Source organism: Lactuca sativa, chromosome 5 (assembly GCF_002870075.4).
Source record: "Lactuca sativa cultivar Salinas chromosome 5, Lsat_Salinas_v11, whole genome shotgun sequence".
Classification (NCBI taxonomy): Eukaryota; Viridiplantae; Streptophyta; class Magnoliopsida; order Asterales; family Asteraceae; genus Lactuca; species Lactuca sativa.
In genome coordinates, this window is record NC_056627.2 from 300,362,477 (window position 1) to 300,387,990 (window position 25,514).

Genomic DNA, 25,514 nt, shown 5'->3' on the forward strand with positions numbered 1-25,514 from the left:
GTTTCGCATTTCAAAAAATTTATTCTGCTCTTGGAGTTCAGAATACTAGTTATTTATATTTTTATTTAAAAATAAATTGACATGTTTATCTAGTTGTTATACTTCATTGGGTTAACATGAAATTCATTTTTTAATCGGATGTTCTCCAAATGTAACATTTTGAAAATCCATTTCAGATAAGGTCTACATAAAATGTTCATATGTTTTTATTTAATTCGGATTTTCTTTCGTAACTTTTTATACATGCCATTAATTATTAAAGTGGGAATCTAAAAAGTTGTTACGGAGCGAAAAATAATTTAAAAAGGAGATCAAATGATCCCTTTGTGTTTTTTAAATTCTTGATATTCTTGGAGGTCTTAGCACCCAAAGTAGAATGCCTCTAAAGAATCAAACTCAAGAGTCTAATTACTAGAAAAGAGGAGAGTTGAGAAGGAGAGCTAAAATCTTGAACTTGAGAAGGCTTAGAGAAAGGGACGAAAATTATGGGAGCCAAGAGGGTATTTATAGATGTGGGTTACTTGCAGATAAAACATATTTGAATAATTAAATAATCCAATTCAATCCCAAATTCAAATATTTGTTTATCCATACCACATGGACGAAAATCCATTGGATTATCCTAATTGTTAGGATCGCTACTAGCTCAACAACGTCAACATAGAAGAACAATGAGGTTCCATTTTCTAAAACCAATTGGTGATGGAAGAGATTACCCTTTGCCTTATATGTTAGTATCTAGTTTTTCTTTTTGCCAATTTGGGATTGGGTTTGCACCCAACAATCCTCCCCTTAAACCCAAGTTCCGCCATTAGCATCCACTCAACAATTATTCATCACATCCAATCCTTTTCATACCATCTATACTCTCGGGACACGCTCACCTGACCTGGGCCATCAGGAAGACTTTCAATACAAGGCTTTAGGATCAACTTCGTTGGACCAAGAATTACTGGAGATTGCACCACCTGCGTCGACCACATCATTCGGGCTACGACCGTAGCTCTGATACCACTTGTTAGGATCGTTGCTAGCCTAACAATGCCAATATAGAAGAATAATGAGGTTCCATTTCTAACACCAATTAGTGATAAAATGGATTACCCATTGCCTTATATGCTAGTGTCTAGTTTTTCTTTTTGCCGATGTAGGATTGGGTTTGCACCGAACACTAAGGAATTGTCGTCCAACCCTACCAACGGTTCCAAAATTTCCATCCAATCAAATTGTGAATAATTATAATTTAGTCCTTCTACTTTTAATTAATACCAAATTAATTCCAGTTAATTCTAAATTAATTCTAACTAGTTTTAATTAATTTACCAAGCTATGATAAATTAATAAACTATTTATTTTTCTCTCTAAATCATTTTCTAGTTCTTTTAGCTCTTGATGGAAACCCCATTTCCAACAATTTGAATTTTTGTTGATCCTACAATTGGGTTTAAAATTGTTGGGTGTAAATGTATATTTAAGAAGAAGACTGACATGGATAGGAAACATTCAAATCTTGACTGTTTGTGAAAAGTTACACTCAGACTCAAGGAATTGATTATGAGGAAACTTTCTTGCCAGTGGCGATGACCAATTCTATTGGGATACTACTTGCCATAGTCACATTTCATGATTATGAAATATGGAAAATAGATGTCAACATCACTCTCCTTAATTGAAAATTGGCTGAGGATGTGTATATGACACAACCAGGAGGTTTTGAATAGTCCAAGTATCCAAATAGAGTGCGCAAGATTGAGATGTTAATTTATGGACTCAAATAAGCATCTCACAAATAGAACATATGTACGATGAAAAGATCAAAGAGTTTGGTTTGTTGAGAAATGAAGATGAGCAATATATATATATATATATATATATATATATATATATATATATATCTTAAAGCTAGTGGGAATGCTTTATTCTTCCTTGTATTATATTCCAATGATATGTTACTCATAGGAAACAATGTCCTAACACTACAAAGTATAAAATCTTGGTTTGAAAAATATTTCGTTGCGAAGGACATGGGAAATTTTGTGTACATACTTGGTATAAAGATCTATTGGGATAGATCTAAGTGATTAATTAGACTAAGACGAAGTACATACTTAGATAAGGTTTGAAGAAATTTAAGATGCAATATTCTAAGTAAGGCATTATGTCTACGCAACATGGCGCGATATTGAGTAGGACTATATGTCTTAGTACTAGTGAAGAACTGGACAAGACGAGTCAAGGCCTATATGCTTTGGCTATAAGACCAATCATGTACCCATGATATGCATTATAATTGATGTCTCGTGTTCCTTGAGCATAACGATTTGTTATCAGGCCAACCCAAGTGAAAGTTATTGGATCGCATTCAAGAACATTCTGAAGTATCTTAGGAGGAATAAAGATATGTTATTGCCCTATAGTGGTAAGGAATAGATAATCTTAAATGGTTATGTATATGTAAGTTTCCAAACTAATAGAGACGATTCCCGATCTCAGTCGGGATTTATGTTCTTGATGAAGGGAGAAGCAGTGACGTGGAGGAGTTCCAAGTACAAGACCATACCAGATTCAACGTCAGCGTCAGGGTATATTGCAGCTAATGAAGTTGAAAAGGAGCGATTTGGTTGAAGAATTTCATCAATGATCTAGGTGTTTTTCCCAACATAGTTGATCATGTTGAGATCTTCTACGACAACGAGGATACAGTCGCATTGATTAAGGAACCTAAAGAACACAAATGCACAAGACATATACCCAGAAAGTTCTACTACATCAGAAAGCTCGTAGAAGACGAAAACATCATAGTAAGCCTTATATCATCTGAAGATAACCCAACTGTTTCATTCACCAAACCATTATCATAGATTAAGAATGATGGTCATACTAGATCGGTATGCGTTAGATTTACTAGTAAGTTGGTTTGTTTACTTAGTTTAGATTTTGATATTTTGGAATTGATACATTTTGTATTTTATGTGACTTGATTTATTTTGTGGAGACTTCATAATAATATGAAGCTACCATTTACATTAATATATTTTTGTGTTCCCTTCTGCATGTTTTTAACCACTTCCAGAGTATTAATTTATTCAAACCTCCACAGTCGGTCCTGATGGGATTTCTAGGTTATAAAAATTCATGTGGCGAAAAGAAAATCATAAACCCTTAAGTTCACATGCAACCTAGAAATGATCTATGTTTTCTCTGTTGATAGCAACTAACTATAAATATCAAGAAACCCTAGTATAGTCAAAACTACAAAAGTTTTAGGGTTACATACCTTTTTTTATTAATGTAGAAATTAATCAACAAAAATATCCTTTGACTTCCTTGGAAATCAAGCAGTAAAAGCTTGGATGCCTTTAATGGCTTGTACCCAAAACCCTAGCAACTAGAAAACTTTGAGAGAGGGGAGAGGGGTGAAATTTTTTGGCTCTTGTATGAGGGACGTGAGAGACCAAATTAGAGAAGCCTTAAGGGGGTTTATATAAGTGAATAAGGAAGGTTAAATAAGGCAAGTAGCCCTAGATAATCATTATCCATTTTCTTTCTCCCTAAGGCTCCTAGAAACCCTATGAAGCCTCCAAAAAATGTCCCCTCCCCCTCTATGGGAAGGTTCTGTAATCCTTCAATGGTCAACTTTTGAACATGTAACATCCATAAAAATCATGAAAATTTTAAACTTTAACCAACCCAAAATCATAAGTTGTTTATAACATAGCTTTTAAAACATGTTCAATATTAGAGTTTTCATAAGATCATATGTCCAAAACATGAGGATGTGTATGGTTACGCCTTTGCCTTCCCCCGATCCTCTGAAGTACCTGAAACATAACCTAAAACTGTAACACAACGATTAGTGAGTTTCCCTCAAAGTACCAACACAACACATAATCATAATAACAACCACAAACAACATGCATACAGAGCCTTCAGTCTGACTGGAATGACCCACCGGCCTACAGTCTATCTAGTATGTTCATAGAACCTTCAGCATGACTGGTATGCCTCATCGGGCCTTCAGTCTATCTGTAACGTTCTCTGGGCCTTTAGCCTGAATGGTACGCCCCTCGGGCATGCATTCTATCCGGTACGCCTTGGGTCTTTCGACCTTTAGTACACAGCAGGACCGCCTCAACTGAACATACCATCACATATAAACATATACCATATCAAACCCTAGCTAGCATATACAGACAGTCATATAAATGTAACAGATCACTAAGCATATATAGCGTCATCCTATATGTTAGGATACAGATTTAACAGTTCACTACATCATACAATAACACGATAAACCAGGATAACAATCCAAAGGGGCCGACCTTGGTACCTTCGACTCAAAAGTACAGTGAGGAACACTCACCTCGCACTGCCGAATCTCAAAAAAGAATCTTTGGTTGCTGCCCCGCTAAAATCCCCATGCTACAAATCACCAAAATAATCATCCATCAATATTCGTATTTGGTCCACACTAAGTGCACAAACTAGGGTAAAAGACCTTGTTACCCTTTACACCCTTTATACCTTTTACTCAACATGATCCAAAACTAGGCCTAAACCAACAATCCAAAGGCCCAAAATCCAAATAAACACTCAAGGCCCATACATGGCCCAGTTTTCCAAATTGGGCCCAAACCCTTACATGGGCCTTGGCCCAAGTCCCAACAACATTCCTAGTCCAAAAAATTGCATTAAGATGGCCCACAAAGCCCTAAGCATCAAAGCCCAAAAGAAATGACCCAAATCGAAGCCCAAAACGTCCGAAGCCCACTAACTGAGTACGCGGGGCGTACTTAGCTGTACGCTAAGCGTACATGCTTTAGGGATTGTACGCCCATAGTACTCCTCCCATTCATCCATCTTCCACATTTAGCCCTTAATCCCTTAAGACATTGCTCCAAAATGTAGATCTAACATCCTTGAGTTGGATTATCACGTAAAGTTGCTAACTTTACGTTCATGAATGGCTAAATGAAGCTCTTAAAGCTCAAAAGGACTTAGTTGGTGACTTAATGCATGTATGTGACTAAAAATCCCATAAAGATTGCACCTTTATGCTTAAGGAGTCCATAATAAGCTCAAATCTAAAAGAATAAGTCCTTAAAACGTCCCAACTCCTCAAACGAACCCAAAAAGGGACCAAAAGCATAAAAACTAAGATATGAAGAGATCTAAGCATGAAGAAGACAAAGTTTGAACTTGATACCTCAATAAGCTTGCAACAAGGGTGATGATTGTGGATCTATAACCTTCTCACCAAGAAAAACACCTTTAATCTTCTTTACTTTCTTCACAAAGAGCAAAACAACTACCAAATCCTTCTCAAGAGCTCAAAAACACCACAATGGAGGCTAAGGGTCGATTTCTAGGGTTTTGGAGGCTTAGAGACTGGCAAAGAGGCCAACCCTAGGAACTTAAGGACCTTAAATAGGGAGCAACACCCCAAAATAGGGTTTTCTTATCCACAGAGTATGTTGAGTGTAATCCTCGTACGCCCAGCGTACGAGGCTTCAGTTTCGCGACCAATCTGCTAACTACGCTCAACATACGCCAGTGTACGCCTTGTGTAATGGTCCTCGCACTAGTATGCCCTGTGTACTCCCTATGTACGCCCTGCGTACTAAGGTTTTCCTTAAACCTTAAATTCTTCCAAAGGCCATAACTTCTTCATTATAAATCCGATTTCGATGATCCTTATATCCATGAAAAGGTAACGAGAAGCTCTACACTTTTATCAACTCATAATCGCCTTCAAATTTCCTAACAAAAATTTAATTTCCATAAAAGTCCGATCTAACACTTTACCAAATACCCCTTGGCTCCAAAACACAAACCGAACCCCCAGATCATCTAAATTTACATCAACCACATCCAAATAGGTCCAAATCTCATTTCCTCAAAGGCCTAAGCCTGATAATTCCTGATATTTGGTCACCACCCCGAAATAGTAAATGATCTGGAACAGGGCGTTGCAATTGTCACCTTTAGTCTGTACACTTTCAATTAATCTATTTAATCAAGAATGAATTTTAATTAACGTTCGATTAATTCTTAATTAATTAATACCCTTTCTAATTAATATATTAATCATATAAGATATTAATAAATCATTTATTTTGATTTTCAAGTAATTTATCGATCATATAATAAATTACTAAATCAACCTCTCTCTCTAAAAGTCATTATATTTAGTTACTAGTTATGAGGGCAACCCAAAAAGGACTTTGGTCTCAATTCAAGAATACACCAATTTAGTTATTGACTTAGACAACTTAATCCAGTAGTCTCCCATTCGGATAAGTTTGTAACTATAATTGCGAGTATAGACCTTAAATCAAACAACAAAGAGTGCTTTCTAAAGCCACTACCAAACTCTGATTCAAATCAGTTATTGGTCTTAAGATAAGTGATCAGATTTTCCTTTGTTTTTCAAGATATCATATGGACACAAGACATGGATCAAAATCAATCTCATTGTCCAAGATTTTGTTTCTCAATTTCCCGATTTGTAAAGACTTTATTGGACTTCAAAATGTACACATCAATTAGTCTTGGATGTGCCCAACACCTATAATGTCAACATCAAATCATCGAGGGGCCCAATAATATCACTTTTCCTATTAGGGAAAAATGAACAATTTCCTTTGACTATATAGTCATATAATTTGCATATCAAATCACACATGGAATAACCCTTTATAACATCCAGTTACGAGATGTGTTTGAGTAAACCAATGCATAACTGATCTGTAAACTATTAACTATATATCTCTGTTTTAAGAATAATAGATATTATCGTCTTATAATTGAAGGGTTATGAGCATTCTAAGACCCCTAAGTGTACATGCAACCCTAGAAAACCTTGGATCTATGTTTGTCTAAAATACATGGAAAATATGATTTCCAAGGTTCATAATCCTATCTAACATACATGGGGAACTTTTGTCATAAAAGATGGCTAGAATTACATACCTTGTAGTTGATTTGATTCCTTGAAAACCTTGAGAGCCTAGCACCCCAAGTGTGATGCCTCAAATGTTTCACACAACACCAAATGCTCTTGGAATAAACTTTGAGAGAAAATGTCACACTTAGAAATTGGCTTGCCCTCTATGTTGCTTCTAGTAACCGATTTTGGTGAGCTTCATATCCTTTATACAGTGTGTTACATCTAGAGTTACACCATGTAAACCCTAATGTGACATGACTCTTCATTTCCATGACCTATGGGTTTGTAACTCTCATGGAGCATCCATGGAGCATCCTATGGACCTTAGCCCAACTTGATAATCCATGGAGCATCAAGTCCACTATACAAGTATGGGTGATTTACACAATCAACCCATATATTTAATTAGTCTCCTTTTGATCACTTAATTAATTCTTGATCAATACTAACTAAATAATATTATTAATATATTAGAACTTATAATATATTAATAAACCATAAGTGTTATTTCTCTCATTTTAGTTTATCCAAATGCATGATGCCATGCAACCCAAATGGACCATGTCGGGTCGGGTCAAGTACATACCAAATATAGTTATAGACTTAGACACCTTATCCAACAATAATTCCTCGTGACAAGATCCATGAAGTAATCTCTAAGCATGGATTTATCCAATACTTAAAATCAATGTTTTCAAAGTACTCGTGAATATTGTAGCAATTCAAATTGCAATGTCTTAACCTCAATCGACAATATACAATCCATTCATGACAATCTTAATTCACTACTTACTTCCAAAAGTATGAACGACTGTGGAAAATTGATTAATTCAAATTATTCAGGAAGTGTAAACATGCAAAAATAAACACGAGAATAAATAATTGAATAAGTCGGTACGATACTCATAAATAATTCTCTATTATTCGATCACCAAATCAATTACATTTATTTTTTTACACGTTTTAAAATATCGCCTAACTACTAAAAATAATATTGTCTCTTAAACCTATGATCCTAGCATGCTGGTAGTGTTTGACTCTGCTTAGAGCCTTTGTGAAAGGATCTACAACATTATCTTCTGATGATACTCGCTTCACCAGAATGTATCCTTTTTCTACCCGATGTCGAATATAATGGTACTTTTTGTCGATATGCTTGGATCAACCATGATCCTTTGGATCTTTCGTCAAAGCAACCACACCTTCATTATCGCATGACAGTTTTATTGGTTCTTGAATAGTTGGAACAACTTCGATATCCCCGATAAAGTTCTTCCGCTAAGCCGCTTCCATAGATGCTTCACTCGCCGCAATGTACTCCGACTCACATGTGGAATCAGTCACCGTGTCTTTCTTGGAACTCTTCCAAGTAAACGCTCCTCCATTCAATAAGAACACCCATCTATATTGCGAACAAAAGTTGTCCCGATCTGTTTGAAAGTTGGTGTCATTATAACCAGTCACTCTTAACATATCACTGCCGCCAAGAACTAGGAACATATCTTTTGTTCTTTGTAGATACTTAAGAATATTCTTCACCGCAATCCAATAGGCTCTGTCAGGATTTCCGTAAAATCGATTAACTATGCTCAAAGCATATGACACATCAGGACGAGTGCAGGTCATTGCATACATGATCGATCCTACAGCTGAAGCATATGCGAATCAGATCATGTTAGCTATCTCTTCATCATTACTTGGACTTTGAGTCATACTCAACTTGATAGCACTATGAATAGGCAATTCCCTTTTCTTTGAATTCTCCATACTGAAACGCTTCGGTATTTTATCCAAATATATACTCTGGCTAAGACAAATAAGATAATTATTCCCATCTTCTCTCTTCTTGAAACCCCTCCCGAAGGAAGTGGCGCGTCTTCCTACGGCGCATCTTAAGAACATCAGATCTGTTATTGCGATTTTGGTTCCAGAAGTGTCAAGTTGTTGTTTTGACTTACTTGGGTACGATCGCAGAAGAGGAATCCTACTTTGGGTTCTGTTCAGTTTGTTAAACCGACAAGAAACAAGAAATCAAAAGCTTCGAAAGTATGATTATATTTCTCTCTTTGGTTGATCTATTTTGTTGTATAGATTGGTTGTACATGAGATCTATCTCTTGGTTTATGCTTGGTTGTGTATGTGTCATTATGGCCAAAAAATCCTCATAACCCAGTAGAGATGTAAAGAGGAATAAGATGAATTTATGGGAGCAGGTGTGGGTGTGGACTTTTTCATATTTTTATTAATAATGAAACATTAAAAATTATAAAAAATATATTTAAAAGGTAAAATAGTTTTTTTATTGTTTTTGTAAGTTTGCCGGTTAACAAACAAACAATCATAACTTTTAAAAATAATGAAATTTGCTAAATTTGAAATTATCTAGACAGTAAGGAAAACCATGGATACAAAAAAAAATATATGAAACCTAGGCGAACTTAGAACTTTATACGAGTGTATTTTGTTCTTTTCGCAATAACTCGTAAATTCATATCAAAAATCAAGATTATACTCCATTGTTAAAGCTATTACTCAAAAATATTTATTAAAACCATCAAATGTGGGCTGCAAAAATCACAGATTTTAGCCAATTTGATTTGTGAACGACAATAAGAGCCCACGGACCATAAATATCATAAAACGGCCCTTGAATTTACAAGAAATGACATATTTGACAGATACAAAGAAATGGTGCTCAATCAACTGAATTGAAAAGAACAAACACACACTTCACAAATGAGTGACTCATCCGCCATGGCTATCCTTCTTCCATCAACTTCAGCTCTTCTTTCTCACAAGGTTAATTTCTTCCACACACACACACGCAGTACTCGTATGTGCGTCTACGACCCTATATGTCTTTACATCTATCTCTTGCTTTTGTGATTGTTTATAGAATGCTAAGAAACAACGTTTTGTAGACTCGATTTCTCAAAACAGGAACACTAATTTACGATCTGGAATAAAATCAAGCAATACGAGTATGCATCTAATCGTGATGCAAATGTTTCTTCGAGATCTGGAATTTCAATTCCAAATCCAAAGTTAGAGAAAAATCAATTCGAAGTCTGAACTAAGTTATCGCAAACATCGAATCACATGCTCCTAAGAATTTGGATTGATAACGATTTTTTGTTGATCGTAATCGTTAATTTATGACTGACGATAATCGTACAGATTGGTGATTTGATTGTGGATGATAACATTAGGGTTTAGGGTATATTATGTTGTTTGTGATGCTCTGTTTTTTCAACCATGTTTAATCATGTCTATGACTATTTGATTTGATTTTTAGGTGAGCCATGTTTGTATTAGTCCAAGGGTTGCAAATACACAAGTAAGAAAAAACATTGCCAAAAGAGTCTTTGAAAATGGCAACACTCGCAGGCATCTTGTGATGACAAAAGCTCAAACGTCTTTAGAGGCAGTTACTGCTGAATCTATCGATGATCAGAATGGTAATCTTTCCTTGTGTCTTGAACTCCATAATTTTTACTTTATTTGATAAAAACCTGCTGTCACATCTTTCTAAAAGCCTTTTCAAATAGTAAAAATTTAGGGAATTGCTTTTATTCCTTGGCTCTACTTATACAAAAGTTGATGTGTGCAGATTTTGGAGTTGTAAATCTTCACCATGTTGGAATATTATGCGAAAACCTCGAGCGATCCCTTGATTTTTACCAGAACATTTTGGGTATTTTCTATATTCCTCTGCTAGAGTTCAATTCTATTGATTATTTTTCTGGTTTAAAAAAGAAAAACCAAACTTTTTTTATTTTATTTTATTTTATTAATATGATTAGGTTTGAAGATAAATGAAGCAAGACCTCATGATAAGCTTCCATACAGAGGTGCATGGCTTTGGGTTGGCTCTGAGATGATTCATTTGATGGAACTTCCAAATCCCGACCCTTACACAGGTCGCCCTGAGCATGGGGGACGAGATCGTCACACTTGCATTGCCATTCGCGATGTCTTAAAACTAAAAGCTATTCTTGATAAAGCTGGTAATTCTTCTATCTCCATTCTTCAAAAGGTTAAATGCAAGAAATAGCAACCTACTTCCATTGATTTGTACATCTAATTTCCTCTTAAGAAAGAAAAAATTGAAAGTAGGTAGAGTTTTGAAAATAGAAGTAGAATGTTGTAATAGAAAGAAATGAAAGTATGATGTTATAATACATAAAGTAATGAAAGTATGTTGCTATTTGTTAACATCTTGGAGAATTTATCTCAGGTATTCCGTATACTCTTAGCCGATCTGGAAGACCAGCAATCTTTACAAGAGACCCGGATACCAATGCATTGGAATTCACACAAATTGATTCACCCTGAACAATTTTTATCATATATGTAGATATGAAGTACAAACGTTTATACTCTCTTCAAAGATTGATGTGAATATTAGGTTAATGAAATCTCCATAAAAGAACATATTGTATTTTTATTAATTCTATGAATCTAATAATTGATATAAAGTAGATGATTTGGTTGTTCATGTTTCCAAAAATATGTATGTACAAAACACATCATAATTACAACTGAATTTTATAACAAATTATGCAATAAAATAAATCAAAAGTCGAGAAATGTTTCGTTTCATACTGAGTTCTTTGAGTTTGAGGATGTTGAAAGTAATCTCCAGTCTTGTATGGCTGAGCGCAATGTGTGGTTGGGAGTTAATGTTTTGTGTTTTAGGTGACGCTTTGTGACTGGTGATTCGTTTTGTCTTTCAAGCCATATCTTTATAGCTCTATGTTCGTATGTAAAACCATCAGCAGCAATGTGAGGATCATTCATGACTTCCTGGATTGTCAAATTGCAATTGGAGTGAGGTTATAGCATATAAGTGTTTTTGGTATATGATAGAATGGAATCACAAAGATAAGGAATGATCAAAGTAATCAGATGAGGAATGTATTGATCATTACATATGGTTATCATGTTTGATTGACTCGAAAGGATGAAATGAAATATTTAAACATGTTCTATATATAAATTAACAAACTACATTAAATTAAATTGATGCATTAAGAAAAAAGCTATTTCATAGTATTAAACTTTAATTAGGATTAATTACATCCGAGTATATAGCATGTCGTTTGAAATATATCCTATAACGTATTTGGAAAAGTCAAAAAAGTTTTATTTACCACTTACAAAGTTGTCTACAATATAAACTTTTTAAGAAATTTAAATACCATGAAATCTTAAAATAGAATTATAATCAAAATGTATTTTTAGTTACTATTAGCAATTAAAAAAATAATTTTATTAAAGTTTTGATTTTTTTATTCAAAAACATTATTGCTATTGAACGATTAAATGAATAAAAGTAATACTATATCATTCCATGACATCAACGAATGAAAACAAACAGATAACATAATGCTATATTCCTTGAGGAATGATCCATTCCATCCTAACATAGCTAATAAACAAGATTTTTGGTTTGAAAGATTAGTCTATGTGATTGTAACAATTTATGACATCTCTATGGAGGCCCATGGGTTTTCTCCAGTTTTGAAGCTTACCACGTATATTCTTCTGTTCATATTTCTCTATTATTTTTCATCGGACGGAGGTTTGTAAATCATTTTCGGATTTTCCCAACAATGACAACAAAAATGTAAGAGAGAAAGTAAACAAACATTATCATACCTGGACGATTGGACAATAGAAATGACTAGGAACATCATTGTTGTTTCCCCCGATCTTCCTACTAGTATCACCAACTTCACAAAGCTTCTTCAAAACCGGAAGTATCTCCATATCAAGATCCGGTCTATCCCTACATCTAGGACTACAACACTTAAGACCTAACAAAGCCAATTCTTCCGCTTCCATTAACGGCCAATCACTTATCGAATCATCCAACACATCAACCAAATTCCCACGAGAAATAGCCAACTCAACTTTCTCAATAATCCCCTTCGGATTAAGTAAAGTCAACAACTGCAAGATTATAATCCCAAAAGCATATAAATCCGATTTGGGCCGAACCGTACCCGTTCTATGATACTCCGGATCAATATAATACATGGTCCCCGCAAGAATCGAATCTTTATACTCCGTCACATTATCCGGTACCATATCCGTAATAAGTTTTGCCATTCCTACATCACCAATTTTGCTCACGAAATTTCGGTCAAGTAAAATGTTTCCCGGTTTTAAATCACGGTGTACTATAGGGTCGGGTTTTGAGTTATGTAAGAACGCTAGCGCACATGCAACTTCAAATAGCACACGAAAACGCGTGGACCATGGAAGATGGTGTTTGGTTGTTTTTTGGTAGATGTGGTCTTCGAGGCTTCCGTTTTCCATGTATTCGTATAGTAAGCAGCCTCTTTCGGGACATGCTCCGAGAAGTTGTAGTATATGTGGATGGCTTAGTTGACTTAAAACCTCAATCTGTTGAAAAAAAATAGTGTAAATCATGTAATGATGTGAGAAATGAGTTTTTCTTACAAAAAATACAAAGCATGTAAGATTCTCGAAGAGAAACCTCTTTTAGGAACTCTCGTTTCTTTTCGGATGTATCGGACCAAAGAACTTTAATGGCTACAGTGGTATGGTCGATATTACATTTGTAGACTTTACCATAAGCTCCTTCACCTACAACTTTTGATTTGGAGAAGGAATCTGTTGCTAATTCAATCTCGTTGATTGTGTATCTTCTGTAACGTTTGTCATTGTTATTAAATAATGCTTCAACAATCTGTTGTTTCTCGGAGGATTCCTTCATGGCTTTTATTTCTGCTATTTCTCTTTCGTAAGCCTCTATTGCTAACATGTTTCTTGCCATTTCAACTTCTTTAATTGCTTCCATATGTTTTTCTTTCTCTTCGGCTGCAATTTTACGGAATTTCTCTTCACGTTGTACTGAAGAATGAATTCTATTGGCATCTTCTTTGCTATCAAATGAAAGCATTTGGACCTGTATATAGTAACAACCTCAAAGAGTAATAATTAAATGAAATCATTTTTTCAAATTCCTTTACAACACTAACCTTGTTTTGGGTGTGAACCAGTTCATCACAAGCTTGATTGTACATATTTACAGCATGTCTTAACTCGAGTCGGAGTTTTTCAACTTCAGCATGCAAGTTTGACTACAAAATAAGAGCACAAACAGTCAAATTAACAACTCAAAAAAAAATATAAAGTTGGAAATTAAACAATGTCTTTCATGTAAAAACAAAATCTATCAAAAACCTTATCTGTACAAGTTGAAGACACAGAACTTCCATTTTGCAAAATCACATCACCAAATGTTCTTCGGGAACTACTCCTTTCATCAGTAGCAGACATTATTGAAACTTTCTCATGGTTTGATGCCACAGATGATGTTTCAAGTGTACTACTTTTGATTTTGAATTCATTAGAAGAAGAACAAAGGGAACACCATAGTTTATTCATGCCACAAGACAGTTGATGGCTGGAACTGTTGTCTGTAATTCATAATCTATTAGAAATGATTTAATTTTTTTGAGTTTTTAATAAAGTGAAGCATGGTTACCTGAATTGGAAATGAGCCCATGTCTAGATACAATGTATATATTGCATGTTTTTGGAGCTTGTTTTAGAACATCCAAGGGTACTTCTTCTCCATATAGTTTCCTAACATTGAAAGTTACAAGTTAGAACTTATAAGAATATAATTTTTTGCAAAAGAATTATTCCGTTAAGCAATCCCTGAGCCGACCCATGTGGGCCCGCTCCATGAGCATCATGTGAAAGATAAATCAGGATATAAATGCAAATATGGCATTTAAGAATATAATTTGTAAAAGGCATTAAAAGTGGAATAAAATATTGTTAGTAAACCTTGTGAGCCAATTGGATGAGCAAGAACCAAGAACCAAACTATTGATCCCTGACATGGATGCATACTCTACAAGCCCTGTTGCAGGATTATCCCCTTCCACCACCATTGTTTCTATCTGGAAATTACAAAAGATTGGTTTAAGTCTTTATAAGAACTTAAGATCATAGGTCACGAAATCGAAACTTTTTGAGAAAAGAATATTGCACCTTTTTGCCTTTGTATAGTTTCTTGAATGGTATAAATAGTTCTTCGATCTGTGATTTCATGTCTTCTACATACATGGCCACTACATTAGCATCCAGTTCGTCAATGGGGATGTGATTTCCTGCTGAAAAAATGAAAAAATTCTCATGAATTCAAGTGCAAGAGTTGTAGTTGTTTACCTTTCTACAAAATGAAACCTCTTTTTTTTTTTTTCCCAAAATTCTACAAAGATATTGGTTGTTCCTAACAACGCATACTTCCTAATTACGGGATCCGTGTAAATAGACCAATTCATATCATCATATAGACCTCAATTCATCAAATCGTCTTAGGACTCTTACTTTTTTGGATAATTTTTTAAGAGAAATGCTAGAATAACTACATCATTAACCTAATAATTATGTCAATTACACGATCGCTCTTCACCAGAGTTCAGAGTTACGACGACATGTAACCCCAGTTTGTAGCAAATCAACTCAATAACAAACCCTAAATTTTGCACAATTAGCAAGAAGTTAATAAATTCAAGGCGTTATGCGGAATTATGGGAAAACATTTGATCAGTAAAATTCGTCGAATCTTATGAGAGAGAGAGAGAGAGAGAGAGTACATGGAGTAGGGATCGAAGTGATGTTCGGAATAACGTGAATTAGGATGAAACGATCGGCTTTCTGAAACAGATTCTCCACTGCCCATCGTACAGCTCTTCTACTGCCTTTGCCGCCAATTCCTCCGGTATTACCACCACCCTTCACGGCCACAGCCACCACCACCGCCGACGGAGCACCAGCACCGTCTACAGTACTTGTTGACTCCATATCCGCTCAACTGAAGAGAATTTCAGAATATCCACAGAAATATAGTTTGACTTCCATTTCAGTGTTCTGCGGAAGAAAACGACGACTTCCAACAACCTTTTTCTGATAAAACAGAATATACGCTTTACCCCCTTTGTGTTTGCCTATATATTATCTTACTTTGTTTTTTTAATTTATTTAATATTTATATTTTTAGAATTCAACTAGTATTTGAGCCTGGGTTTTGCGGTTTTTAAGTTCGTTTTTATTGCATATTAGGCATGTGAATTGATTAAATGGGTATAACATATCACAACTTCAAAAAAACACTAAAAGTTTAAAAGAAATTCCTTCTCCTTCTCTCCACCCCGACTGAGACTTTTCTCATTGCGTCTTCCCTCTAATTATTCAGCTTCAGAATATATTTGACTTCAGGTAAACCCCATTTTCTCTATCTTCCCTCTCTATGAACATTTTGAGTCTTTCCCATTTTTTCTCATCGATTTCTTGTTTCGATTTTAAGCGACAAATGTTAGGGCCAATACTATCCTACCATCGACATATGCACATTAATCACCATTCTCGCCACCACCATTCACAATCACTGCTGCCCCAACAACACACATCTGAACCAAGGGATGAAAGTGGGTCCAAACCCAAACCGGATAGACCCGGACCCGGAAAACCCGAAACCGGTTAACAAGATTTTGTAGAATCGGAAACAAGACCGGTATATAGGAACCGATTCATGTTCGGTTCTGGATACGGTACCGGATAAAGTGAGTTTAGAACCAGAAAACCCGGAAACATCAAAGTGGGTAGGTTGGAACCAGATAAAGTGGGTTTAGAATCGGAAAACCCGGAAAAACCGGAATTTTTTTGGTAATTACTTACTACTTAGTGGGTTGAACTTTAAAAATTTTCATATTGATATCTGGACTTTGGGGGACTGTAACTCATTGAATATGAAACCAAAATTAACAAAGTTATAGTCTTAAATCATGTACAAAACTCTAAAATACACTCTGAAAAAAATTGCATGTCAATCCGACTTTAAACGAATAATATATGCACGTGTTAACATTTTTACAGAATACAAATTAAAAAAACAAATAGCTGAAAAGTTGAAATTTTTAGCTTTGATATCCCGACTTCGGAGGGCTGTAAATCATTGAATATTAAACCAAAAATGACAAAAATATAGTCTAAACTCATGTACAAACTGTAAACTACAAGTTGGAAAAAACCACATGTCAATCCGACTTCAAACGAATTAGATATGCATATTTTAAAACTTTCACCGAATACAAAAAATTTGAAAAATTAAAAACATCCAGCTTTGATATCTCGACTTTAGGGGACCGTAAGTCAATGAATATAAAACTAAAAACGGAAAATTTATAGTCTAAAATCATGTACAAACTCTAAACTACATGTTGGAAAAAACTGCATCTCAATCGGAGTTGAAACAAATGAGATATGCATCTTTTAAACGTTTCACAAAAACCGGTTTCGGTCCTAAAAGTGGTTCCGGTTCCGGTTTTTAGACCCAGTTTACCCGAACCCGATGGACCCAAACCCGGATTACCCGGAACCCGGATAAAGCCAATTTTTAAACCCGGAACCGAACCGATTCTATATATTCTGGTTCTAACGGTTTCGGTTCTAAATCTCATCCCTATATGAACCCTAATATGTCAGCTCCTCTCCACCTTCGTTGTTGGTGTGTTGCAAGAAAGCTAATTTTTTAGACTTATCTCCAACAACGACACCCCATGACGTGTTTGTTGTGTCTATTCAGGTTTTCATATTCTCCGCCCTTATCTCTTGACGTTTATTGTGGGATCAATTTAGCTTTTCCATTCGGATTTTATAATATAACCTTACTGTACTGTTCTGTGGTTTGTAGGGTTGTTCTGCGGGCGTTTTTGTGCTCCCCCCATGAAATGGTTTAAATTGTTACATCGATGGATAGAGTTTCAGTGTAATTATCCTATCTAACATTTAACATTTATCGTATGTTGAGTCACTGTTCTTAAGGTCTTATCACAGGAATAAGGTTGATGGTATGGGCTTGAAAAGGCATACTCACATCAGTGTATGAAACACAAAATCTTCAGTCATTCATACACTCTTCATTTTTCCTGCCCATCTTATGAATTTTATTCCTAGTTCATCAAAAACCTAGAAAAAAATACGCACAACTACATAGATTAAGGACAGGGAAAGAAGGAATGTGACTTTATTCTTTTTCTTACAAAAAACGAAGAGATGCATAAAAAGGTACCAGACCACCCTTGTAACACCTTATTTCGAGTCGTTTCACAATTCGGGGTTGTGACCTGAAGATCCAGTATCATAAGGCTATAGGCCTTGGGGAATGAGATATTTAGACCCCTTGGATGTTGATAATGTAGATTAGGTGATTCGAGAGTTCGGTTTGTGTTTTGGAGCCCACGGGTATAACCGTCAGTGATAGTTTGGTGCTTTTATGAATTTTGGATTTAAGCTCGGGAAGTTTTAAGGCAAAGGAGAGTTGGTAGAATTGTAGAGCTTCTCATTACCTTTCCGTGGATATAAAGAATGTCGAAACCAGAATTAGAACAAAGAAGTTATGGCCTTCAGAAGATTGGTGGTTTTAGTCCATGACCGAGTACGCTGGGCGTACACTATGAGTACATTGGGCGTACGTAGAGGTAGTGGGGCGTACGACCACCAGGGGGAAACCCTAATTTTTAGGGTTTGTTCCCTATTTAAACAACTTAATTCACTTTCAGACATTCCTATAACCATCCTCTACCTCCCTAAACCCTAAGAACAAAACCCTAATTGCCCTTTGAGTGTTTTGAGCTTAGAAGTGAACTTTGAGGGTATTTTTGGTGATTTTGAAGGAATAGGAACTCTTGGAAGTTGCATTGGTGTGGCTAGAGCTTGTGGATCCAAAATCATCATCAACTTGGAAAGCTTTTTGAGGTATAAAGCTCTTAGCTTGATGGTTCATTTTGTTAGATCTAGTTAGGGCTTGTTTTTGTGCTTTTTATGGTGCTTTAAGTCATTCATGAGAGTATGAGCTACTACAGAAGATAATGATGATAAATCTTAGACTTTTTAAGGTCCCTTTTTCATAAAAATGCAATCTTGATGATTTATATTAGATCATGCATGAGTTAGGGTGCTTATTATGGATTTTATTGAGTATTGGGTCCCATTAAGACATGCAAATGAGTAAAGTTGCCAACTTTATGTGTTAAGACATCATTTAGGATCAGATATGAGAAATAGACATAGTAGCTTAACTGATTAGGAACTTAATGGTGATATGGGTTGACTGCACAGTACGCTGGGCATACTCAGCTCGTACGCTATGCGGACTATCCAAAGATGGCTTACGCTGGGCGTAAGTGCGAGTACGTCGGGCGTATTCAATGGCCGTTGACTTTTGTTGACTTTTGAGTTTTGGACCACTAGTCTTTCTGACTTTGGGTCATTGATAGGCATTGGGCCTTCTTGGATTTGGGCCTATAATGGGCTTCAGGCACCATTTAGGAAGTTGGGCCATTTTAGGCTTGTGGGTGTCTTTGGGCAGGGCCCGATTATGGTTTATGACCTGATTATTAATAAGGATATTATTTGATGATATTTAGTGCAGAGGTTTCCCGGATCAGTAGTCTGAGTATTTATCTAGCTGTTTCAGCAGTTTGATGTGCGTCTCCTCCCTGTGCTTGTGAGTCGAAGGCACCAATGTCGGCTCACTACATTGTTCATGTAGGATGCTAGCTGTCTCTTACTCTTGCATGTTTGTATGAGCCTATGTGGTAATATATATATATATATATATATATATATATATATATATATATATATATATATATATATATCATTGCTGTAAATTTCCCGGCTAGGTCCCGTTTAATCCCTAGGTGCTACTCAACCGATGAAATTTTAATCCATGCATAAAAATTGAAATGATCAAATTTTAACACTTTGAAGAAGTTTTATCTCAATAGGAACTACTTTAGGTATGATTAACGTTGTATCAATCATATTAACCTATTTTGTTATGATATTAATTGTATTTACGAACTTTCATATGATATTTATCATATTTAATTTTTTTAAATTCAACAAATTAGCAATTAATGGTCCCCGATTAATCTCCGACTAACCGATTAATCTTTTAACCTCAACCCACCGACTAGCTAACGTCGAACGTTTTTTACAACGTTGATATATATATATATATATATATATATATATATATATATATATATATATATATATATATATGTTGACCAACTGGGTCTCTCTTGTTGTTACTGTGATATGTGTTACTGTGTACTGAGACTTCGGGTAGTCTCCAAGGTTGTTGGTAACCCACGGGGCGTGCTGTTTGCCCACTGAGACTTCGGGTAGTCTCCAGGTTTGCTGATAACTCATAGCTGTTTATTTGTGATGTGTTGTGTGTGGTATTTTGTGGAACTCACTAAGCTTTATGTTTACGATTAATGGTTTACATGTTTTAGGTTTTCTTATATTAAATGAGGGGCACAACTCGATTGCATCTCATCAATGGGGGAATTTTGCACATGATAACTTTAAAAAGATACCCTGATAAATGTTTTAAGATCTTGTAGTTGTGATTTGAATAAACACTTAATGCTTTAATTGAAAATTTTGGGCTGTAATTCAGAGCTTTACAACCTTGTTCCTAGGTTGGGGCTAGATCAAATACAGTTTTAACTTTTGGGGTTTTATGCTGTGGTTACATTGACAAACAACTTGTGTAGATCTTCCCATGCTCATATATAATTGTGTTTCTCAATCTTTCTGAGGTATGTTTTCATTTTTCTGTTAAAAATTCGACTGAATTTCTTTATTTATATTCTGCCCTCGATCTGTTGTAATCTGGAAGTCCTTTTGGGAAAAGTTTGAAAGTGTAGAACTTAACCCGATTTTGCTCATGTTTGCAAACTGTTTTGACTTTTGATTTTCTTTTTCGAGAAAAATGGTTTATTAATTTGTAGCAAAAATGACGTTTAAAAGAAACATTTTATGTTTTATGGACTATTTTGTTATATTTTAGGGAAGATTGTAATTTTTGTGGTCATCAACGGTTGCATCTAGGAAAAGTTGAAGGAATTACAAATCAAAGAATAAAAAATGCAACTTCTTGATTTAGAATATTAAAATAAAAATTGATGGTATGCTACATTTATGAGGACGACATTTCTGACTAAATTTGTTTATAGTGGATATAAATTTTTCTAATAAATTTAATTTGGTATGAGTTTGGATCGTTGACTGTTTACAAATGTTGAAGTGTGTCTTTTTAGCATGATGGAAATTTTTGTCAAACTATATGCATAATGCATTTAATAGAAAAATTATTGAATGTATAATATTGTAATCAGAGTTTGAGCAATTGGCTTAACCTTCCTTATGAACATTGGATTAGTTTTTATTATTTATGTGGACTTTCGACGTGTTTTAACAAGAAATCTCTTGGTTTGTAACATGTACGGAAATTAAAGTATTCATTATATTCATGCCTTTTAATGATCAAAAATTGTGTTTCTCCTCCTATTTTTTATATTAACCATTTACGTATTGATTATGTATGTAGAAGAAAGCAACCTCATGCTGAGGACATGAAGATACTTGATGCTTGGTTGCATACTATTGACTTTGATAGGTTTGAGGTCATGTTTCCCTTTTTCTAATTAAGCATTGTCTATATAACAATGTTTTAAAATATTTGGAAAAATGATGGCATGCAGATAAGACTTGATAGAAAAAATTAGTGAAGGAAACTTTCCATGTTAAGTCCTACCTTTTTTACTTAAATTTGTCCATAATTCATATTTTCTTCCGTTTTCTCAAGCATGTCATCATTTTTCTCAAATGTTTTCTTTAAAAGAATTTATTAATGCTATTAGTTAATGGGGAAAAAATAAACTACGTCTGATGACTAAACTTATATGCTTGACAATATAATACATTATTTATTAGAAATTGAAAACAATTCGACATTTGGTAATTTTTTTTTATCTTTAATCGTTGTTGGTTTGTCTTCTTGATTTATGGTTCTGTTAATAATTAAGCAACTAAACAAGGTAAAGCTCTTGATTTTTGAAGAAAACGGTATGCACATTCTATATTTGGATTTCTTTTACTTGGATTCAACTCAAACAACTGTTTAGGCAATCAAGGTTAAACATCTCTTGATTCCTTTTTATGATTGTGATTTTTTTTATAAATATGCTTGATTTTTTTACTGTAATTTTTATTTAGTTGGCATTAGTTGGTTAATTTGTATTTGTATTTCTTGCTTGTTGAAGAAAAAAGATGAAGCAGAATTAGCAAATGAAGAAATAAAGAAGACAAGGGCAAAACCGTCATTTATAATGGAGAAAATGATATTAACTTTATAACCCATTAGAGTTTTTTATGTATGTGTTATGCGTTTGTGTCCGCTATGTGTGTATGTGTTATGTTTTTGACTTTTTGTGTCTGCTATATGTGTTGTATGTGTTGTGTATGATATGTAAGTGTGTTGTGTGTCTGAGTTGTATGTGTGTGATGTATGTGTTATTTGTGTATGTGCTAGGGACATATCTTCCTATATAAATGTACTTAAAAAGTGATCAAGTTTCCAGTTTAATAACATGGGGAAACTTTATTAAAATTATTCCAAAAACGTGGCCCCTATACTCCATATCAGGAACTTGAGTTGAGATCATTTGGTTCTGGGTAAAAAGTGTGCCCTCCTCTTTAGTTTAGTACTAACATTATGTAATTTGTTTTGCCAATTGTGAAATGGGACATGTTTAATGTACCCTCCACTTTCTTTGGTGGATTTGGTATTAATAGCACCAAACTTGTGTTTGTCGTTCGATTATTTAGTAGGTTGACAATCTTATAAACGGGTGGGATACATTCCAATGGTTGTCACCATATCATAAGATTTCATAGATTTAACAATAAAAAGAATTGAAAATAAAATAAGATAATAAACAAATAAAATGGATAAACATTTGTGTTAAAATTATAATTAGGTAGTTTTTTTTTTTTTTTTTTTTTTTGGCAGCATTGATTTGTACTGTCTTGATAAACATTTTAATTATAAGCTAAATTTGGTTTCAGGACGAGAATAACAACTCAAGATAGACTGAAAATAAAAAATCAAGTTGAATATTACAAACCCACAAACCCATCAAATCGGTTAAAGTTTCGGAACAAATTAAGATGTTAAAGTTATTTGGAGTTAACATTGTGAATGATTAGTCGCAATTTGCAAGGAAGTGACACATAAATAGATTTATCAACACTTGAGAATTTTAAGAACCAAAGAATTATCAATATTTTGTAAGTTCATTAATAATTAATGATTTTTATGGTTTGATCTAATAGCCACAAGTAAACAGTTCACCACAATGAATTAATCACCGTTTGGAAACTATTCATTGTCACCGCTTTGCGTGGGTAAACGACTAGTGTGTATGTATACACACACACACACACTACGGGATGGGGGGATAAACATAATAGTTTAGAAAACGAAGGGGTAAAAGTGACATCTTACAAAGTTCAAACTTGAATTTGAATATGTCCAAACCTTTTGGAGTCAACGGGTTCTGAATGACCTCCCTCTCACGGATAAAAAAGTGGTTAACCATCTCGAATAAATCAATATCGTTCATTCGTATTGTCTCCATTACAACCAATTTCCTTGTTTCTTTCCATATCGAAAAACTAGCATGACTCTTTGTCTCCATTTTTCTAGAAATGCTAACCAAGTGACACACCGAGGCCATGGGTCATGAAAGAGGTTGGCCCTCATCCTCCTTAACTATGTATGGCCAATAAAATCCTCCTTTTAGTCCATTTTTTTTCCTTCTTACCATCTTTAATTTATACCAACACATACATAACAAAAGCAAATAAAAAAAATTGGTTTTTTATGTTAACAAATGAAAGTTATTAAACAAAAAAATCAGATTATATATACTAAGGGGGATAAACATGAATGTAACATCTCAATAGCGAGGTATTTTCATTTCAAACCCTTAGTATGAGAATTTAATTCATTTTAGACCTTGGATGTTAATTATTTGATAAATTGGACCTAAATGACATTTTCGTAATTTTTGGGAGTTGGGCACGCACATTAGGCATTCCCTTGGAACGCTGGGCGTAAGTGGCCAGATTGCAAACCTTAGTTTTTAGGGTTTGGGCCTTATTTAAGCATCATTATGAACCCAAGACCTTTCCCCTCATCATCCTCCATATCCTAGAAGATATTTAGCACTCTTTTTAGTGTTCTTGAGCCTTATAGTGATCTTTGGTGCTTTTAGGTGTTTTTGGTGGTGAAGGAAGTTCCTTGAAGATAGAGTGGTGTATTCAAGTCCGTGGATCCATATTCTACACCTTCTTGTGCATCTTTAGGAGGTATGGAGTTCACACTTTGAAGTTCTTTGTTCTAGATCTCATTATGTCCATGTTTATGCACTTTTTGTCCTAAAAACTTGGTATTATGGAGTATGGACTACTCCATACCATTTGAGTTGTCCTTTTGGGCATTTAGGAGTGTATGGAGTCATAAAAATCAGATCCTTGGAGTTGAGGTTCACCCATGCTTGAGTTGTTGGCCTTTTTATGTAGTTTGGACATAGGGTTTGGTATTTGGGTCCTTTTTAGCCGTGCATGTTAGTAAAGTTGTCAACTTTATGGTTTAACACCTTATTTAGTAGTAGATTTGAGGTTTGGACGTTAAGGTCTTAAGGGATTAAGACCCTAGGTTAGCTTTTGGGACTCTGGCTAGTACGTTGGGCGTACTTGTAACATTCCAAAAATTTCATTTTTAATTCATTTCAAAACATCCTATAATCAAGTCCACAACAACAAAAAGTGTATCATAGTGAAATAATAATATAATATCATAGTACAAAATCCTAAAATCACATAATGCGGAAAAAACGGGCGGATGCGGTACGATAAAGTCGGGCCCTTCCCTTTCAAGCTGGAAGTACTTGAAACATAAACTGAAAACTATAAGCACAAAGATTAATGAGCTCCCCCAAAATACCCCATACCATACATACATAACACTCAAAACATAATTGGGTATATTTCACCCCCTTCAGTATCTTTCAACTGATACCGGGTATATTTCACCCCCTTCGGTATCTTTCAACCGGTACTGGCTCTATTTCACCCCCTTCAATATCTTTCAACCGGTAGTGGGTCTATTTCACCATTTTGGTATCTTTTAATCGGTACTGGGTCTATTTCACCCCTACAGCTAAGCATACAATCATATCAACAAAAGTCATGAAGACAGCAAGCATAAACAGACATGACATGGAATTGTCACGAAGAAAACTATCATCCTACTAACATAATCTAGTGGTCCGACATTGGAGCCTTCGACCCACGAGTACCATGGAGGAAACTCACCTCGCCAAGCATCTCAAAATTCATATAAATATGTATGAATTTTTTTACAAAACGAAAACCATCATTGTTTTCCAAAAACAAAGACTATAACAAATAATCTAATAATCTAACTAAGCTCGCAAAAATGACTCTAATACCAATTGTTGGGTTTTATTCAAAATCATTTTCCTAAAAACTCTAAAAAAATAGCAACGAAAGTCTAAAAATATGAATAAACTTAAAACTTTTTTTATTCCACCAAGTATCATTTTGCAAAGCATTGAAAGATTAAATCATCCAT

The 25,514-nt window shown here is 34.7% G+C and overlaps 2 protein-coding genes across 2 annotated transcripts; one reads left to right on the plus strand and one right to left on the minus strand.

Moving 5' to 3' along the window:
* The first annotated feature begins 9,593 nt into the window (after window positions 1-9,593).
* Window positions 9,594-11,432, plus strand: LOC111892600 (glyoxylase I 4). The gene is made up of 5 exons (XM_023888654.3): window positions 9,594-9,748; window positions 10,245-10,407; window positions 10,560-10,643; window positions 10,753-10,956; window positions 11,187-11,432. Exons 1-5 carry the CDS (start codon window positions 9,686-9,688, stop codon window positions 11,282-11,284), a joined length of 612 nt encoding a protein of 203 aa, XP_023744422.1. The 5' UTR covers window positions 9,594-9,685; the 3' UTR covers window positions 11,285-11,432.
* On the minus strand, window positions 11,374-15,913 carry LOC111892599 (U-box domain-containing protein 34). Its single transcript, XM_023888653.3, has 9 exons — window positions 15,592-15,913; window positions 14,984-15,105; window positions 14,777-14,892; window positions 14,469-14,569; window positions 14,165-14,400; window positions 13,960-14,061; window positions 13,455-13,886; window positions 12,611-13,360; window positions 11,374-11,755 (listed from the first exon to the last, which is right to left on the minus strand). The coding sequence occupies exons 1-9, from the start codon at window positions 15,797-15,799 to the stop codon at window positions 11,549-11,551; spliced, it is 2,274 nt and encodes a 757-aa protein (XP_023744421.1). The 5' UTR covers window positions 15,800-15,913; the 3' UTR covers window positions 11,374-11,548.
* Window positions 15,914-25,514: the final 9,601 nt, after the last annotated feature.

What these genes read in the sequence shown, in the direction of transcription:
- LOC111892600 (XM_023888654.3), top strand. Translation starts at nt 9,686, where the DNA reads ATGAGTGACTCATCCGCCATGGCTATCCTTCTTCCATCAACTTCAGCT. An exon ending in ATCTATCGATGATCAGAATG is followed by an intron (nt 10,408 to 10,559) that starts GTAATCTTTCCT and finishes TGATGTGTGCAG; the next exon opens with ATTTTGGAGTTGTAAATCTT. An exon ending in AGCTATTCTTGATAAAGCTG is followed by an intron (nt 10,957 to 11,186) that starts GTAATTCTTCTA and finishes AATTTATCTCAG; the next exon opens with GTATTCCGTATACTCTTAGC.
- LOC111892599 (XM_023888653.3), bottom strand. Translation starts at nt 15,799, where the DNA reads ATGGAGTCAACAAGTACTGTAGACGGTGCTGGTGCTCCGTCGGCGGTG. An exon ending in CACTTCGATCCCTACTCCAT is followed by an intron (nt 15,106 to 15,591) that starts GTACTCTCTCTC and finishes TCATTTTTTCAG; the next exon opens with CAGGAAATCACATCCCCATT. An exon ending in TGGGCTCATTTCCAATTCAG is followed by an intron (nt 14,401 to 14,468) that starts GTAACCATGCTT and finishes TATGAATTACAG; the next exon opens with ACAACAGTTCCAGCCATCAA.